Source organism: Hippocampus guttulatus, chromosome 14, assembly GCF_054856545.1.
Source record: "Hippocampus guttulatus isolate MCC_2025c chromosome 14, RoL_Hgut_1.0, whole genome shotgun sequence".
NCBI lineage: Eukaryota > Metazoa > Chordata > Actinopteri > Syngnathiformes > Syngnathidae > Hippocampus > Hippocampus guttulatus.
Window position 1 is genome coordinate 15,167,281 of NC_141274.1, and position 17,514 is coordinate 15,184,794.

A 17,514-nucleotide genomic window follows, 5' to 3' on the forward strand; every position below is an offset into this window, starting at 1 on the left:
CGACTTAGCGAGAATTGAAAATGTGGGTCAGGGCTGGCAACAGCTGAGTCGTCTTCTTTCCCTGTTTATCGCAACGTGCACCATTTACCAGAAGCCGAAAGACAGCGATTACTCTCAGAAACTCTAAATACCGTAGTAGTACAATTTGAAGAGAAATACTCACGCTTTTAAATTTTGTTGGGGGGAAAAAAAAAACGTCCAAAAGATCATGAATACTTGAATAGTTTTACATGCTGTAGTTTCATAGACAGTTTGTGGTAACGAGCAGCAAAATGATGAATTTCACCCGCAGGAGAGATCATATGGATCGTATTGGATGGTCCTGTGGACGCCATCTGGATTGAAAACCTCAACTCCGTGCTGGATGACAACAAAACCCTTACCTTGGCCAACGGTGACCGTATCACCATGTCGCCAGCTTGCAAGCTGGTGTTCGAGGTGCACAATATTGAAAACGCCTCTCCGGCCACCGTGTCACGTGTCGGTATGGTCTTCATGAGCTCCTCGGCGCTGACCTGGGAACCCATCCTCAAGGTACGGTTGTCATCCAACTGAGGCTGAGTTGCCTACATGCTATAATTCTGTTTATTTCCCCATTTGGAAGGAACATGCATGAGTTGGATAAACAGCTCAAACTTCCAAATTATATTACTTTCTTCCCGTCAGTCGTGTTTATCAGAGACTATCTCCCCACTTTAGAAAGGGAAAAATATTGCGAGACGGACTTCCGGAGACTCATTGTTGAGGAGAGCAGTGCCACCTCACGGCCGGCAATGTGCGACATGGCCTAAAATGTTTTGGGAAAGGCCAATCAACACCAAACAAGACTCGTTTGGCACATTTGAAATCTTGTCTGGGTTTTGTTTAGGGATGGACAAACAAGCGTAACGCCGAAGAAGCGGAGAACATCATTAACTTGTATGGCAGGATATTTTGGGACGTGTATTCATACATGAGGCAGAACCTCAAACCCAAGATGCCCTTTTTGGAGTGTAACTACATCATGCAGGTACGCAAACCAAAGCAAGCGCAACCATTGCACACCGATTCTGATTTCCTTTGTCATCCCGCAGTCTTGCAATCTGCTGGAGGGCCTCATCCCAACCAAGCAGATGGGGGGCCTGGTCAGCGACAAACATTTGGAGCGTCTCTTCGTCTTTGGTCTGATGTGGAGTCTGGGGGCCCTTTTGGAGTTGGACGACCGGGACAAAATGGAGGCTGTTTTCCGGGAGCACAGCAGCAACATTGATCTGCCTCACACATTGGAGGGAGAGACTATGTTTGAATACATGGTCGGGACAGATGGTATGCTCACACAAAAACAAAAACAAACAAACCGCTTTTAAAGGCAACAGATAATGGAAAATGGACTCTGGAAGTGTCAAGAGTTGCTTCTCCGGTGCGCTTGTCCATCCATCAAGTGAAATACATATACCCGACTTTTTTGATACTGCTTATGGCGTTGTGGGAGCCTATCCCAGCTGGCTGCGGGCAAGACACCAGGGGCATTCTGGACTGGTTGCCAGCTATTCGCAGTCTTCAAGTCAAATATTTGAAGAAAAATACAAAAATATTTGATGCCAAAAAAAAACAAAAAACATTTGACCTAATATGGGCGGCACGATAGTTGACTTATTAGCACATCCGCCTCACAGTGCAGACATCGTGCATTTGAATCCGGGCTCTGGTCTTTCAAATTACAATAAGCACCAGCACCAGAAAAGGGTTCAAATGGACTGTAATTTATTTGTGTGTGTGTTTGTTTTTCAGTTGCAAAGCAATCTTTAAGGCTAACACATAAGAGACACTTCCATTGTTTTGCACTGCATTTCCAGGTCAGTGGTGTCACTGGAACGAACATGTAGGGGAGTACGAGTATCCCACAGATCACGTACCGGACTACGCTTCCATCCTTGTGCCCAACGTAGATAACACCAGGACCGCTTTTTTGCTGGAAACCATTGCTAAGCAGTACAAGGTGAGTAGTGGTTTGTCGAAAACAATCTAAATGTATGTATTCATTTGGAAAACTTCACAGGCTGTCTTGCTCATCGGTGAGCAAGGGACAGCCAAGACGGTGATGATCAAAAGCTACGCCAAGAAGTTTGACCCCGAGACGGACCTCTTTAAGTCACTCAACTTCTCCTCTGCCACAGAACCCATCATGTTTCAGGTAGTGTGGCCAATAAGGCTTGTTGAAATCAATCGTAGAAAGCTATGAAGGTATCTAAGAAACACACCTTCCTTTGTGTGTTTTCTTGATTGGGCGAGGTGCTTGCCTATTGTAAAATGATACGGTAGATGTGTTTGCTTAACAATGAAACGTGTGTTGTCGCAGCGCACCGTGGAGAGCTATATCGAGAAGAGAATCGGCAGCACGTACGGACCGCCGGGCGGGCGCAGGATGTCGGTCTTTGTTGATGACATCAATATGCCTCTTGTCAACGAATGGGGAGATCAGGTGTGTGGCTACGGATGGCGATGGGGTCTGCGGAAATCCGAGACGTTTACTGTCGAGGGGCCAAAGTTACAACCATTCGGACACTTTTAAATGACACAAGATCTCAAAATGAGCAATCAATTGTCAAAATAATTATTGATTGGATAATCCATCAGTTGCCGATTAATCACTTTAATCACATGAATATCTTTTCAGTGATGTGTTTTAATCCTTCGGCGTCACTTTGAACTCCTGTTCAGTCCGTCTAGATTTGGGACTGAACAGTGCGCGTGAATTCCTTGCAGATCACCAATGAGATAGTCCGGCAAATGATGGAGATGGGCGGCATGTACAATCTGGACAAACCCGGCGACTTCATCACCATTGTGGACGTCCAAATGCTGGGGGCCATGATCCACCCTGGCGGCGGGCGAAATGACATCCCGCAGAGGCTCAAGAGGCAGTTCACAGTCTTCAACTGCACCCTGCCTTCCAATACTTCCATTGACAAAATCTTCGGTAACTCTAAAATGGAAATAAATGACAATTTGTACAAACGGTCACGTTTGCTTTAACGCGCAGGCGTGATCGGCTGCGGCTACTTCCACGAGTGCAGGAAGTTCAAGGGAAATATAACGGCCATGGTGAAGAAGCTCGTGTCGGCTGGCCGGATTTTGTGGCAGTGGACCAAGGTAGTTCCTTTGGGAAATGGGAGTTGGTGTAAAAAGATGGAGAACCACCGATTTCCTCGATTTTAGACAAAGATGCTGCCCACGCCCTCCAAGTTTCACTACATCTTCAACTTGCGAGACTTGTCCAGGATCTGGCAAGGAATGTTGAAGGTGGAGGCGCCGCAGTGCAACGACTTCAAGACCCTCGTGGCCCTCTTCAAGAGCGAATGCACCCGCGTCATCGCTGACAGGTAGACGGCCAAACCGGGGCGTGGCCACACGACACCGTTCGAACCCACTTCACACCCAGAACGGCCCGTATGTTTGTAGAAAACTTTTTCCTTTTTGCTCGTCTTTTTAGGTTCATTTGCCCCGAGGACAAAGACTGGTTCGAGGGCTCTATAAGCCGCGTTGTCAAAGAGCACGTCGACCCCAGCCTCGTCGCGTCGATCCACAATGATCCATACTTTGTTGACTTCCTGAGAGAGGCGCCCGAACCGACTGGCGAGGAGGATGAAAACGCCTCTTTTGATGCCCCCAAAATTTACGAGCTGGTACTGGGCTATTTAGATGGTTTTGTGTCCGCCGCTCGACCGTCCTCAACGTGAGTCATCTATTCTGGCAGGTGCCCACGTTTCAATTCCTGGAGGAGAAGCTAAGGTTCTATCAGGCGAAGCACAATGACGAAGTGAGAGGCTCTCACATGGACTTGGTCTTCTTCACGGATGCCATGACTCACCTCGTCAAGGTGAGATTGAGTCCACACGCACAGGTCGCAAAAGTCCTCGCGCTCTTAAGTAGAAGTACGGATACAGTAAAAAAAACAAAAAAAACAAAAGTGAAAAGTTCAAATGAATATTTACTGTCCATATTGTACAATACCCATTTTAATAACTTTTTTTGAACACCGTATTTTGTTATTTCCCGCTACGTTCCATAGATCTCGCGCATCATTCGCACGGATACTGGCAATGCCCTTCTCGTGGGTGTGGGAGGATCCGGGAAACAGAGTTTGACTCGTCTTGCCTCATACATAGCTGGATACGAAGTCAACCAGATCACACTGACCAAGTAAGGGGAACGGAAAATATACTTATGTTGTAGCCATGCCATATTCTAAAATTTCTCTCCAATTTTCCTCTGAAAACGCTGCATGTAGTTCTGGATCATGACACAGTGAGGGGAAAAAAAGTTCAGGATTTTTTTTTGGGGGGGGGGTAGGGGGACCAAATGTACGTTCCAATTCCTTTGCATAGAGCAGCGTTCTGTCGTTGATTATATTATATTTTTCCCTAAAATGGCAATGTGATGAATTGCTGTTTTTTTTTTTTTTAAATGGAATGAAAAAACAAATCGGCAAATATCACATGTGCATATGTATTCAATTTCTTTCTTATGAATGACATGTGGAGCACTATCTGTCTTTCCCTTCAGGTCTTACAATATATCGAATTTCATGGAAGATCTAAAAAAGTTGTACAAATCAAGTGGGGCCGAAGGGCGCGGTATCACCTTCCTTTTTACCGATAATGAAATAAAACAGGAAGCCTTCCTCGAGTACCTGAACAATGTTCTGTCGTCTGGAGAGGTGATGACCTCATTTTGGGGAAATTTGACACTTTCCGTCTGACGTCGCGCTTGAAAAGCCTTCACATCCTTCATCTCTGCGCAGGTCTCCAACCTTTTCGCAAAGGATGAGATCCAAGAGATTACCCAAAACCTTATTCCGGTCATGAAAAAGGAATTTCCCCGCATTCCACCCACTTTCGACAACCTCTACGACTACTTCATATCGCGGGCGCGGAAGAATCTGCACGTTGTCTTGTGCTTCTCGCCGGTAAGTGCCGTCTAAAAAAAATGGTTGTAAAATCCCTAACCCAAAAATGCTCAAATGACATGATTAATAGGATAAACATTTGGTATAGATACGTGGAAAAGTATATATCACCAACCAAAAATGTGGCTGCACTCCAGATTACTCCAGAGGATATTTTCAAAGAGATCGGACCAATCTTCATACCGAGCCTTCAATTAAGGCCCTTTTTGAGCGCAGTTCATACACAGTGATAGGAGAGGCCACTTTCCCAATGATAACATATTGGATTTTAGACATACAGATACAACGAAGGAAGGATACTTAGTGGCACTGCATCTATCAATCGTCTCTACAGGTGGGACCAAAGTTTCGCTCTCGGTCTCTGAAGTTCCCGGGCTTGATATCTGGCTGCACAATGGACTGGTTTGCCCCATGGCCCGAGGAGGCCCTGGTGGCCGTGGCTCATCACTTCCTCTCAGAATTTCCCATTGTTTGCTCACCAGAGGTGAAAGCTTCCATGGTGACCACCATGGGCGTGTACCATCGCACAGTGTCGGAGACGTGCGAAAGCTACTTTGAACGGTAACAACCGTTTTGATGTCATTCAGTGTTTTCTTGAGAATGCTTTTTTTTTTTTTTTTTTTTACAGATTCAGGAGGAGAACTCACGTCACCCCCAAATCGTACCTCTCATTCATCAATGGCTACAAGACACTCTACCATCAAAACCACGAGCACATTAACACGCTCGCCCAGCGCATGAATGTTGGTAAGCACATTTAAATGGAAAAAAAATCATTTTGGTCCTCGATACCGAAAGTACGAAGGAACAAAAGCGCCTCGAATTTTAGGTCAAAATACAGCGACAGACCCGGCGGGTACAGTATTTTCAGTTCCAGGAGCATTTTGGTCCTTGGAACCAACAAGTACCATGAGGTAAAAGTTCCCAGAACTTCATGTGTAAAGTATATTATGACCCCTGGGTCAAAAGGTCGCAATCAAAGGGAAGAACATGCAAGTATAAAAAAATAGTTCTAGTCTTTCATTTGCAAAATAAAATGTCTGTTTTCACCGTTTGTTATTGTATGATTGATTTTAACTCCATGTACAGCACTTCAAATGAAGTAATGGTTGTTTTAAAGTGGCGTATAAATAATCTAGAGTTGAGTTCATATTTTCTAATCTCGCAAAGGGCACATGCAGTTCGGGGGCCACAAATATTGAGGGCCCGGCTCTCTCTTAATAAACCTATTTTATATCTTGATGTCAGGGTTGAACAAACTGATGGAGGCCAGCGTGTCCGTAGCTAAACTCTCCAAAGAGCTGGAAGTCAGCGAGAAAGAATTGGTAGTGGCCTCTGCCAAGGCCGACAAGGTAAAATAAAAATGGCAATCGCCACGAGAGGGAAACGCTGGTTCCGCTGTTGCGTAACAATGACGTGAGATGTACCTTTTAGGTGTTAGCCGAGGTGATGGTCCGAACCGATGCGGCCACCATAATCAAGAATGAGGTCCAGACCGTGAGCGACAAAGCCCAGATGATCGTGGATGAAATCACGCAGGAGAGGGCGATTGCTGAGGAAAAACTGGAGGCGGCCAAGCCCGCATTACAGGAGGCTGAAAATGCACTGAACGTGAGTTTTTTTTGTTTTTGTTGTACTTTCAAGTAGTATTTACGCTGAAGAGATGAAGAGAGAGGCGATACACTTATCCAAATAAATGGCTCATCTGGCTCGGTTGTGAAAAAGAAATAAGCTTGGCCAGTCATTTTATTGTTAAGTCTTGCTATTTGGCGTGGGTCTCTGGAGTTCACAATGCTGTGTTCAGTTGAAGCGGGCAGAAAGTCATACTTTTTGCTGGAGATGGGCTACTTTTAATATCGTAACGTGACAACCACGCTATTGTGGTGATTTTAATATCGCGACGTCGCCATTCTTGTCTTGCCACCATTTTAGGCAGAACGGCGAGTGCTTCAAGGTTCAGTCTTGACACATTTTCCGCAATTATTTTGATACATTGAAATAACTTAACAAATTCGTTAAGGATTGTCTTTGAAGGTCTACTCTTAGAATGGGATCATTTGCTTTTTCTTTGTAACTTGCAAATCGAGTCTAACCTGAAATGGGTGTTTTTTGAGGGCCATAAGCGCCCGGCCGTATACTTTCAAGACATATTTTGATTGCGGTACTTGTTGGTGTGTTGACAAAAAAAAAAAACAGACCATCAAGCCTGCTGATATTGCCACCGTGAGGAAACTGGCCAAGCCACCACACCTGATTATGAGGATCATGGACTGCTGCCTGCTGTTGTTCCAAAGAAAGTTGGAGACTATCACAATGGATCCCAACCTGCCCTGTATCAAGCCATCATGGCCCGATGCTCTCAGGGTGCGTCTGATCCCGCTCGCCGTTTCTTTTTTTTTTTTTTTTCGGACAACTTGTCCAATATCCACATTTCTCACCGTGGTCCGTCTTGGCGTCGGCTTCAGCTGATGGGCAGCACAGGCTTCTTGGGGTCGCTGCAGCAGTTCGTCAAGGACAAGATCAACGAGGAGACGGTGGAGTTGTTGCAGCCCTACTTCGATATGGAGGACTACACCATGGAAAACGCAAAGAAGGTGTGCGGCAGTGTGGCCGGTCTGCTCGCGTGGACCAGAGCTATGGCCACCTTCTATGACATCAACAAGGAAGTGCTGCCGCTCAAGGTACGATGCAACGGTCAAAAATGACCTGCGCTCAGGAAAGACGCGCATGACTTCGGCGTTGGAAATGTGCCTCTTGCCACTTTTTCATGTTCACCTGCCACAAGGTGCATCTTACACAATCGCAACAACCTTGCACGCTAGAAACAAACAGAATCAAGTCGCGGCGTTTTCTGGACAGACTATGCGGTGTCGTTTGCGGTTAGGCTAATCTGGCGGTTCAGGAAGTGCGCTACAAAAAAGCCAGCGCTGAGCAAATGGCAGCTCAGGCCACACTGGCCGAAAAGGAAGCCGAGCTGGCCCTGGTGCAAGCCAAAAGCGACGCTGCAAGCAAAGAGAAGCAGGTAGGCTTCTGGACCGATAGACTTTGTGGGAGAACAAGTCCCGAATCCTTATTCTTTGGACAATTTCTTTCAGGAATTGCTGGATCGTTCCGAAATGTGTAAGAACAAAATGCAGGCCGCCTCAGATCTAATCGGCGGGCTGAGTAATGAGAAAGTTCGCTGGACCCAACAAAGCAAAGAATTTAAATCTCAGATCAAGAGGTAGGTGGAAATATTTCTTTATTTTTTTTTTTTTTTTTTTTTCATCCATCAAATCCACACCACAAAGAAAAAAATGGTTTTGCCAAATTTGGGAGTTGTTCGTTTTTCATCCCAAATACAAAAGCATGAGGTGTTTTTTTGATACCTGCACCTCCCCTGATTACGCAGTCTCGCGGTGATCCAAATATTAGGTGTTCTTTTTGAGAAAAAAAAATTCCAAATACACAAAAGAATGCTATTTTTCCAATTCTTCCTTCCAAATTATGGATGTTTTTTATAGGAAACACAAAGGGGTAAAGGTTGATCGTTTTCTGGTTGTTTCTCTCCTCATTTTTCATCTCACAATGTCACATTACTATTGTTTTTCAGTTGATTCTCTGGAAATTTTGTAAATGACTTGTTTTGAACCAAAAATGTACAAAAAAAACTATTTTGATAGGTTTTTGTTTGCATCTAGTTTAGTTTTTTTTTTTTTTTTTTAATTCTACACAAGAACATAAGCTAAACTTTTGCTGTTTCACTTCTGTCCCTGATATACCTGAAATACTACCAACAAAATAAAGGGAAAGCAAAACACTAGCTCCCGTCTAGATTCAGCAGGACTCTTCAGAAAGAGGCTTGTTTTCATTTTGGTTAGGCTGGTGGGCGACGTCCTGCAGCTTACCGGTTTCCTGTCATACTGCGGCCCCTTCAACCAGAGTTTCCGCGACATGTTGCTGGACATGTGGAAAAGTGATCTCATTTCCAACAAAATCCCATTCACGGAAAACCTCAACCTGATCTCCACGCTGGTGGACGCTCCCACGGTAAGAGCAAGAAAATGAGCCAACGGTTGGATTCGTGTGCGGGCGGGGGGAAAAAAATGTGTTCGTCTTTTCTAGATCAGCGAGTGGAATCTTCAAGGCCTGCCCGGAGATGACCTGTCGGTGCAGAACGGCATCATCGTCACAAAAGCGTCAAGGTATCCGCTCCTGGTCGATCCCCAGACTCAAGGAAAGACTTGGATCACCGCAAAAGAAAAGTCCAATTCCCTGCAGGTGGAGTTCATTCATCCATCCGTCAATTATTTGATCGGCTTCTCCCCACGCGGGTCATGGGCGTACGTTCGCCACAACTGAAATGAAACTCCCAAATCACAATCCCGCTGTTGTCTCATTTACAGCTGACATCCCTCAACCACAAGTTCTTTCGTACGCATTTGGAGGACTCCATATCCTTGGGGAGGCCGCTACTTATTGAGGATGTGGCCGAGGAGCTGGACCCCGCCCTCGACAACGTCCTGGAGAAAAATTTCTTCAAATCCGGCTCCAACTTCAAGGTAATTCTATAGAATGCCGATCAGCGTTTTTGTGAGGAATTTTGAGGGGGGGGGGGGGGGGTTCAGTTGACAACCAATTATATTGACATTTCCATTTTTAACCAAACGACAATTTCATTTAAAAAGAATCTCTCACGTTTTTATTTTTTTCATCAATTTGAAATAAATATCAAGAAGTTTGTGTTATTTTCCAATTTTATAGATTTAAGATATAATCCAATTTATTTTTGGGACTATGTACGACTTTTTTTCATGGCTTGGCTCCTCCGATTTCTACAACGGTGTGACGTATAGCCCAAGAAATACAGTATTTGTTTTTAGATTGCTTCAAATCAAAATGAGTTCCATGTCATTTCTGTAATCCTGCCAACAAACAAATGCACACTTCCACCCTGACCTCTTGCCGTTGGTCGTTGAAAAACTGTCCAAGCGCCGCCCGGCTAAATTAGTCCTGTGGATTTTTTTGTTCCGTGGAGGTGAAAGTGGGAGACAAGGACGTGGATGTGTCCAACAACTTCCGGCTTTACATTACCACCAAACTGCCAAATCCCTCGTACACGCCGGAGGTGAGCGCCAAGACGTCCATCATTGACTTCACTGTCAATATGAAAGGCCTGGAGGACCAGCTGCTGGGTCGTGTCATCCTCGCCGAGAAGAAGGTTTGTCCATGTTCCGGCATCACTTTGTGTTGCTTTTTGCGTGTTTCTCTCCACATATTTTTTTTTTTACCCGTTGTAAGTGCGGTAACCGTTCTGAGCTGCCTTTCATTTGATAGGAACTCGAGAACGAGAGGCTGAAGCTGATTGAGGATGTGACCTCCAACAAGAGGAAGATGCAGGAGCTGGAGGACAACCTGCTCTACAAACTGAGCACCACTAAAGGTCCCAAATCACTCCTGTGGATTTCTCTTTGTCAGGGTTGCAAATATACTCTGAGGTTTTTCCTTCCCTGTGTCCCACAGGTTCCTTGGTGGATGATGACTCCATGATTGGCATTTTGAGCACTACCAAGCAAACGGCTGCCGAGGTTAGCGTCAAGCTGAACATCGCGGCTGAGGCGGAGGAGAAAATCAAGGCGGCTCAGTCCGAATATCGCCCGGTGGCGTGCCGAGGCAGCATCCTTTACTTCCTCATCACCGAAATGAGCATGGTCAACGTCATGTACCAGACTTCCCTCAGTCAGTTCCTCAAAATCTTCGACATTTCGTTGGCCAGGTAAAGTTGTTCGTTTCGGGGGGGGGCTGTCTGGGCTAGGGTGTCGTCTCCGTTTTTGCCCAGCTTTTGTTAGTGTTTATCATCAACGTGCGTTTCGCAGGTCGGAGAAGTCGGCCAAAACGTCCAAACGAATCGCCAACATCATCGAATACTTGACGTATGAAGTCTTCCGGTACACGGTGCGCGGACTGTACGAAAACCACAAGTTCATCTTCACCATGCTCATGGCTCTTAAGATCGACTTGCAGAATGGCAGGATACAACACAGCCAATTTCAGACTCTCATCAAAGGTATGGGACTTAAAAAAGGTCATTTTTGTTGTTGGTTTTTATTTCTCTCCAAACACATAAATCATCTTTTTGTGCTTTGCCCATTATTGTCATCAACATTTTTGGAGATTTTCATTGCTTCTCTCCAAATATAGCAAGTTTTCAATCTGAAACTCGCAATGCGACAGGATTGCTCAAAAATGAAAATCTGTCAAAAGTCCACTTCAACTTGAGTACAAAAAAAGATTGCAGAGGATTTGAGGTTTTTTTGGGGATTGAGGTTGCGGGGCTTTTTAGGGAACATGTTTGTCTTATTTTGCCTATTGAAAAGCACCTTCAAATTCCAGTATAACTTTATCATGTCTCAAAATATATCGACAAAAATTCACACATTAATATATTGCGCAATGCCGAATTAGATTTTCTTTTGAAGATGGTCATTTCAAGTCAGTAATTTTGCATATATGATTTTTTTTTTGTATGTCTAAGTCTGTGGAGGAGATGAATTAGTTTCTAAGATGAAAAAGTCAATCTTGAAACATTTAGTGAAGCCCTTTTCTGACAGGCGGCGCTGCACTCGACCTGAAGGCCTGCCCCCCGAAACCCTTCAACTGGGTGCTTGACATTGTGTGGCTGAACCTCGTGGAACTCAGTAAACTTCCTCAGTTTGCCAACATCCTCAATCAGGTTGATTTACGTCAATTTCGCGGCTTCCAATTCCACGAGGGTGTCATCATCGTGCATGGCTCGTTTCCGTCTTGCAGGTGGGTAAAAGTGGAAAACACTGGAAAGCGTGGGCCAGCGGCGATGCCCCGGAGGAAGCCGTCATCCCAGATGGTTACAACAACCTGGACGTCTTCAGCAAACTCATGCTTATTAGGTACTGCAATTTTTGGGGACCTAGTGACACAGGCAGAAAGTTGCACAAGGTCAAGGTCGTATTTTCCACATTATAAAGCATTCGATTTTCTCAAAAGCCGACACTGCACCTTATAATTCAAGGTGCCTTACACGTGGCTCAATAGTCTGATGTTTTGGGACCTCGTATTTTAAATGTTCTATAAAGCGCTTTGTTACAGCTGCAGCGGTTGTGAAAGCTTCATTGCAGGCAAAGTCAACTAATGATTGCAAGCATAAGCGTTCTTCTTTGCAAGCAAAATCAATTTATCGTGACATGCAGAAGCATTCTTCTTTGCGAGCATAAATTTCCTTTGCGAGAATCAATCGAATAATATGCGAATGTATGATTACTAAAAATAATAAATCCAACAGAAATAAAGGCCTATTCTATTGTATTCTCTTCAGAATCGCTCCATCTAGTGGATGCGTAACGCAACCGCACCCACTATTGTAGCTTCTATTCGATGCGCCTTACAATGCGGTGCGCCCTATATATTAAAACAGGCCTCGGGGTGCGCCTTATCCTCCGAAGCGCCTTATAGTGCAGACAATTTAATAAGTTATATTGAAACAGGAAATTACTTTTACTCCTTTTTTTCCCCCCTGAAAAACAAATTCCAAAAAGGAAAATGCACATATGGAAAAATATGTTTGGTTCTTTCGGCAGGTCCTGGTGTCCAGATCGCACTTTGGCTCAGGCTCGGAAGTACGTAGGTGACTCCATGGGCTCCAGGTTTGCCGAGCCCGTCCTGCTGAACCTGCTGGGCACGTGGGAGGAGAGCGACATCCGCACGCCGCTCATCTGCTTCCTCTCGATGGGCTCGGATCCCACCAACCAAATAGAAGCGCTCGCCAAGAAGCTCAATATCGGTGAGTTCACTGAGCCACAACCAATATATATTCGTTTTGTAAAGTGGTGCGCCCAGTCACGGTCCCTTTGTGTCTCCCAGGATGTAAGTCGATCTCCATGGGGCAAGGGCAAGAGGTCCATGCGAGGAAGCTTGTTAATAGCTCAATGGAGGAGGTTTGTATTGTGCACAGCGTCATTTATTTGCTTGTCACAAATTACAGTATATTTACGATTGAGTTCAAACCTCAAATCTTGATCTGATCTTAATAGAAAGTAGGACTTTACCTTAGTAACAAAAGAAAAAATCATATTTACACCAAGTAAAAATGTCATCTATGACAACAAAAAACTACTGAGCCTTTTCAAAGTTTTCTTGAACAACAAACATCTTCATTCTTTTTTTCTTTTCACCTCATATTGGCACATAGCATGAGAACCTTTGGTTTAAATGTGAACCTTTTAAAACTCCTGCTTTTCAGCCATTTTGAGGGGAGCGAAGTTTGCTTTCAGTCATGGTTGACAGAACAGGTTCAAACTGGAAACCGATGTGAACCTGTCGTCTCGATAGATGACGCGCTTATTTCACTTTTTTCACCTCGCCCGACATCGGTGCCCGCAGGGAGGCTGGGTGCTTCTGCAAAACTGTCACTTGGGCCTGGAGTTCATGGACGAGTTGTTGGAGACCGTCACTGTCACAGAGACCGTGCACAAAACCTTCAGGGTGTGGGTCACCACCGAACCGCATGACCTCTTCTCCATCACGCTGCTACAGGTTGCTATTTTCTTTGAAATGATTGCATCGGTTTCAAAATTGCAAGGGATAGATTACAAAGACGACGCCGGATATTCCTCAATGTTTCTCGCACTCGGGAGACTATTGCCACAACATGACCCTGACTTGGGAATCTGTGTCTTTCAAGTCCTCCATCAAGTTTACCAACGACCCACCGCAGGGACTTCGCGCCAGCTTGAAGCGAACCTTCGTAAGCATCTCACAAAACCAGCTGGAAGTCAGCAACCTGCCGACATGGAAGCCGCTGCTGTACGGCGTGGCCTTTCTCCACTCTGCTGTTCAGGTACCACACTCACTCACAGGATTATGCAAAAGGAAATGCTTTATTCATTTTACATCTTCTCAAGCCAAAGTGCCACTTCAAAAAAATGTGGTCTTCATGGTCCCAGGAAAGGCGCAAATTTGGACCGCTGGGATGGAACATACCGTACGAGTTCAACTCTGCGGACTTCACGGCCAGCGTGGAGTTTGTCGAGAGACACCTGGATGACTGCGGGCCCAGAAAGGTGAGCGCACGCGTGCAAACAAACAAACGCACGCAAATTGGCCGCACTTGTGTTGTGTTGGCTTCTTTTCCTAACTGTCCGCCCTTACCAAGGATGTCTCCTGGGTGACTCTGCGCTACATGCTAGCCGAAGTGCAGTACGGAGGCAGGGTCACTGACGACTATGACAAACGCCTGCTCAAATGTTTTGCCCGGGTAAGGACCTCTTTTACATTTTCAACTTCACCGTAGATACTCGTGGTTGGCATAATAATCCATCTGTTCATTTTTCAGTTTCAATTTTTGTTTGGTATTTGTCCTTCGAACGTGTTCCCTGTTACAGGTGTGGTTCAGTAAGAAAATGTTGGACCCGTCCTTCTGCTTCTACACGGAGTACCAAATCCCGATATGCAAGACCATCGAGGAATATGTCGACTACATTCAGGGCTTGCCCGCTGTGGACGCCACGCAAGCGCTGGGGTTGCACCCCAACGCTGACATTGTGTAAGAAATGAGTGAAAAGAAATCCGAGGCAATACGCGGTATATATAAAGAAAATAAATATGCATCGTTTTCAGTTCAATAAAAATTAACCGTTGCGAATGAAGAATAAAATAAATATAATCTACAATTTAAAATTAGTCGCAAGAAATTTAAATGAATGACATTTAAAAAAAAATACGAATCAATAAATGCATTTTAAAATGACATAAATGGATTAAAAATAAATCGCACGCTCAACTTGAAATTGAAATCCAGTATGATTCAATTCAAAAGAAATAGAATCATCCTTTGCGTTTTGTCTCGACTCAGCTATCAGAGAAATACGTCAGCCGAGGTGCTCGACACCATCACCAACATCCAGCCCAAGGAGAGCGGCGGCGGTTCGGGGGCCACCCGAGAGAGCATCGTGTACAGCATGGCGGAGGACATGCTGGAGAAGCTGCCGCGCGACTACATACCTCACGAGGTAGGGCTCGCTTTCATCGCAAACCTCTCCGCCGTACTCGGCGTTGTCATTCGAGCGTGCGTCTTTGCCGGCGTCAGGTCAGAGCCAATCTGAAGAAGATGGGGGCTCTCAACCCCATGAACATCTTCCTACGCCAGGAGGTGGACCGCATGCAGAGGATTATCGCTGTGGTGCGCACCACTCTTCAGGATCTCAAGCTGGCCATCGAGGGCACCATCATCATGAGCGAGGTCGGTCCGCGACGTTGGTTACCTTTTGCTTTTCGAGCCTTTCCCCACTGCGAATGGGGTGCTCGTGCCGTGCTTCAGCCTGAGACTACAAGTCACATCAAACGAAAAGGAAAGAAACAAGGCAGACCGGGCATTACTTCATCTCTATTTTTTAAATGGCATTATTTGTCTTCGGTTTAATTACAACAAACCAATTGTTGAACGGTATTTTGTTCAGTGACGATGCTGATAACTCAAAACACTCAAATCACCTTTTCCTGTTGAAATGATTGGAAATTCCAGTAATCCGCTACAGACCGAAAAAAAGAAACGTTTGCATTTTTTAATCATGAAAAATAGCACTCTGCAATAGTGTAGTTTATAAAAACATACAGAAATAATATATTTCAATCGACTTAAACTGCCTTTGTCACACGGCATCGATCGAATGGCCATTGTGCTGCTCCCCCGGGTGTGCCCACCTATGACAGACGGCAGAACTGTTTAGTGAGACGTCTCAATTCGCCTCTCAGCTCATCGATAGCATGCGAATATTAGTCGTTCCATGGAGCAGCAACGAAAGAATACGCGACCGAGTACTCTCACCGTTTCTGTCTACGTGTGATGCCGCACCATTTGCATTCACTCTGTTGGTGAAAGGGTTGTAGCATTCTTTTATTTATCATGTGAAAAATTATAAAACTATTTTCATTAACCAATTGTAGGAAAACAAAACATTGAATGAAAAAATAAATGCAACAAATATGACGGGACACATGGTAATATACATTAAAAAAAGGGGAAGCTGCACATGGGCCACGATTTTCACTTTGCCCACCCCTGATCTTCTTCTCTAAATAATACCGTACATTGATCATGTCTACCACTGTCTTTCCTCGCAGAACCTCCGTGACGCCCTGGACAACATCTTTGATGCCCGTGTGCCAAATCTTTGGAGGAAGCTCTCATGGGAGTCCACAACAATTGGGTTCTGGTTCACCGAGCTCTTGGACAGGAACAGACAGTTTCACAGCTGGGTGTTTTCCCGACGGCCCAAAACGTTTTGGATGACGGGTTTTTTCAACCCGCAGGGTGAGTAATAAAGTTTCAACTGCCGATATTAAATACACATCGGGAATTAAAATCTTGAAAATGCTTTTACATTTTATCGAAGATTCACAAAGTCAATGCAAAATGTGTGATTTTTGTCTTGATTTTAAAATTGTAATATTTTTCTTGTGTCTCAAAGGAATTAAAATGACAAACTTTGGAGATTCGGCAACATTAATCAGCAAAGCATCAACACCGTGTGTTCAGCACGTCCAGACTCATCAACCCATGTGACATAAATGACTGTGGCAGTTAAATTCTTCAACACAAACAGTCCACCTTCAAATGATCAATAATATTAGCTAACATACTCGCATAAATAACACGCAAGCATTAACCGATGCTTGTGTGAGCAACGTGAGATGAGCACGGTAGCACTTTACACAAACAGTCTAAATTGTTCAATTCCCCTTTTGGCATTTACACACAATCAGTAAAATGAGATAATCCGTGCAAATTCTAACGACAAAGAAGTTTGCCTAGGCCGTTGAATTTAAAAAGAAAAGAAAATAGTCCATTTGAATCTTCGCTTGCACGAGGTTCATTCAAGCACTGCCAATAAAACAGGACATCTCAAATGCAGACAAAAAAACAACAACACATTAATGAAATAAACCGAACAAGAACATTAGCATTACTTTTAAAAAGCTTTGCGTGGAGCCCCAAAACAGCAAAAAGTTTAGTTTCTCAGCAAATACTAGAGGATTGGCTCCGCTTACAAAATCCACAAATTGGCAAATGCCGAACCGTGAATATGCGGGGTTAACTGCATACGCAAATGTACCAAGTACAAAGAGTCATTGGCAATATAAAGTCTGCGTTAGTGCACAAGCCAAACACTGACGGAATTGAATCGTGTCAATGACGCAGAGTGACAACAGTTTCCTCTCTTCTCTGTCTCTGATGATTCAAAAGATTGACTTTCTGTGAAGTGGATTCCTATTCACTATTATTATTATTTTTATTTTTTTCTTCTTTCTACCCACAATGTTGCTGCTGTAGACTGTAAATTTCCCCAGTGTGGGACATCGGAATCTTAATCTTATTCCCATTGGCTGGTGTCACTGTACGGTTCAGGTTTCCTCACTGCGATGAGGCAAGAGGTGACGAGGGCAAACAAAGGCTGGGCTCTGGACTCGGTCACCCTCAGCAACAAAGTCCTGAAGAAGACCAAGGAGGAGTTCAAGGGCGATCTAGAAGTGAGATACCCAGACACAAACCCATG

The 17,514-nt window shown here is 44.6% G+C and overlaps 1 protein-coding gene across 1 annotated transcript in view; it reads left to right on the forward strand.

The window, feature by feature from the left end:
* The window catches only part of LOC147195304 (dynein axonemal heavy chain 8-like), a 34,384-nt gene that overhangs the window by 16,368 nt on the left and 502 nt on the right, over positions 1-17,514 (forward strand). The window contains exons 50-91 of the mRNA XM_086129171.1: positions 293-534; positions 869-1,009; positions 1,074-1,305; positions 1,836-1,978; positions 2,039-2,173; positions 2,339-2,461; positions 2,746-2,959; positions 3,023-3,132; positions 3,199-3,362; positions 3,473-3,665; positions 3,737-3,859; positions 4,052-4,182; positions 4,546-4,699; positions 4,784-4,948; positions 5,283-5,509; positions 5,577-5,695; positions 6,197-6,300; positions 6,383-6,559; positions 7,145-7,312; positions 7,414-7,629; positions 7,833-7,970; positions 8,044-8,171; positions 8,809-8,977; positions 9,053-9,208; positions 9,334-9,489; positions 9,966-10,148; positions 10,265-10,370; positions 10,451-10,703; positions 10,804-10,994; positions 11,539-11,660; positions 11,738-11,853; positions 12,541-12,743; positions 12,824-12,897; positions 13,343-13,495; positions 13,644-13,799; positions 13,906-14,022; positions 14,115-14,216; positions 14,344-14,504; positions 14,814-14,970; positions 15,048-15,200; positions 16,082-16,271; positions 17,367-17,488. Coding sequence (XP_085985297.1) covers positions 293-534; positions 869-1,009; positions 1,074-1,305; positions 1,836-1,978; positions 2,039-2,173; positions 2,339-2,461; positions 2,746-2,959; positions 3,023-3,132; positions 3,199-3,362; positions 3,473-3,665; positions 3,737-3,859; positions 4,052-4,182; positions 4,546-4,699; positions 4,784-4,948; positions 5,283-5,509; positions 5,577-5,695; positions 6,197-6,300; positions 6,383-6,559; positions 7,145-7,312; positions 7,414-7,629; positions 7,833-7,970; positions 8,044-8,171; positions 8,809-8,977; positions 9,053-9,208; positions 9,334-9,489; positions 9,966-10,148; positions 10,265-10,370; positions 10,451-10,703; positions 10,804-10,994; positions 11,539-11,660; positions 11,738-11,853; positions 12,541-12,743; positions 12,824-12,897; positions 13,343-13,495; positions 13,644-13,799; positions 13,906-14,022; positions 14,115-14,216; positions 14,344-14,504; positions 14,814-14,970; positions 15,048-15,200; positions 16,082-16,271; positions 17,367-17,488 — 6,587 coding nt within the window. The remainder of the gene's footprint in view (positions 1-292; positions 535-868; positions 1,010-1,073; positions 1,306-1,835; positions 1,979-2,038; positions 2,174-2,338; positions 2,462-2,745; positions 2,960-3,022; positions 3,133-3,198; positions 3,363-3,472; positions 3,666-3,736; positions 3,860-4,051; positions 4,183-4,545; positions 4,700-4,783; positions 4,949-5,282; positions 5,510-5,576; positions 5,696-6,196; positions 6,301-6,382; positions 6,560-7,144; positions 7,313-7,413; positions 7,630-7,832; positions 7,971-8,043; positions 8,172-8,808; positions 8,978-9,052; positions 9,209-9,333; positions 9,490-9,965; positions 10,149-10,264; positions 10,371-10,450; positions 10,704-10,803; positions 10,995-11,538; positions 11,661-11,737; positions 11,854-12,540; positions 12,744-12,823; positions 12,898-13,342; positions 13,496-13,643; positions 13,800-13,905; positions 14,023-14,114; positions 14,217-14,343; positions 14,505-14,813; positions 14,971-15,047; positions 15,201-16,081; positions 16,272-17,366; positions 17,489-17,514) is intronic.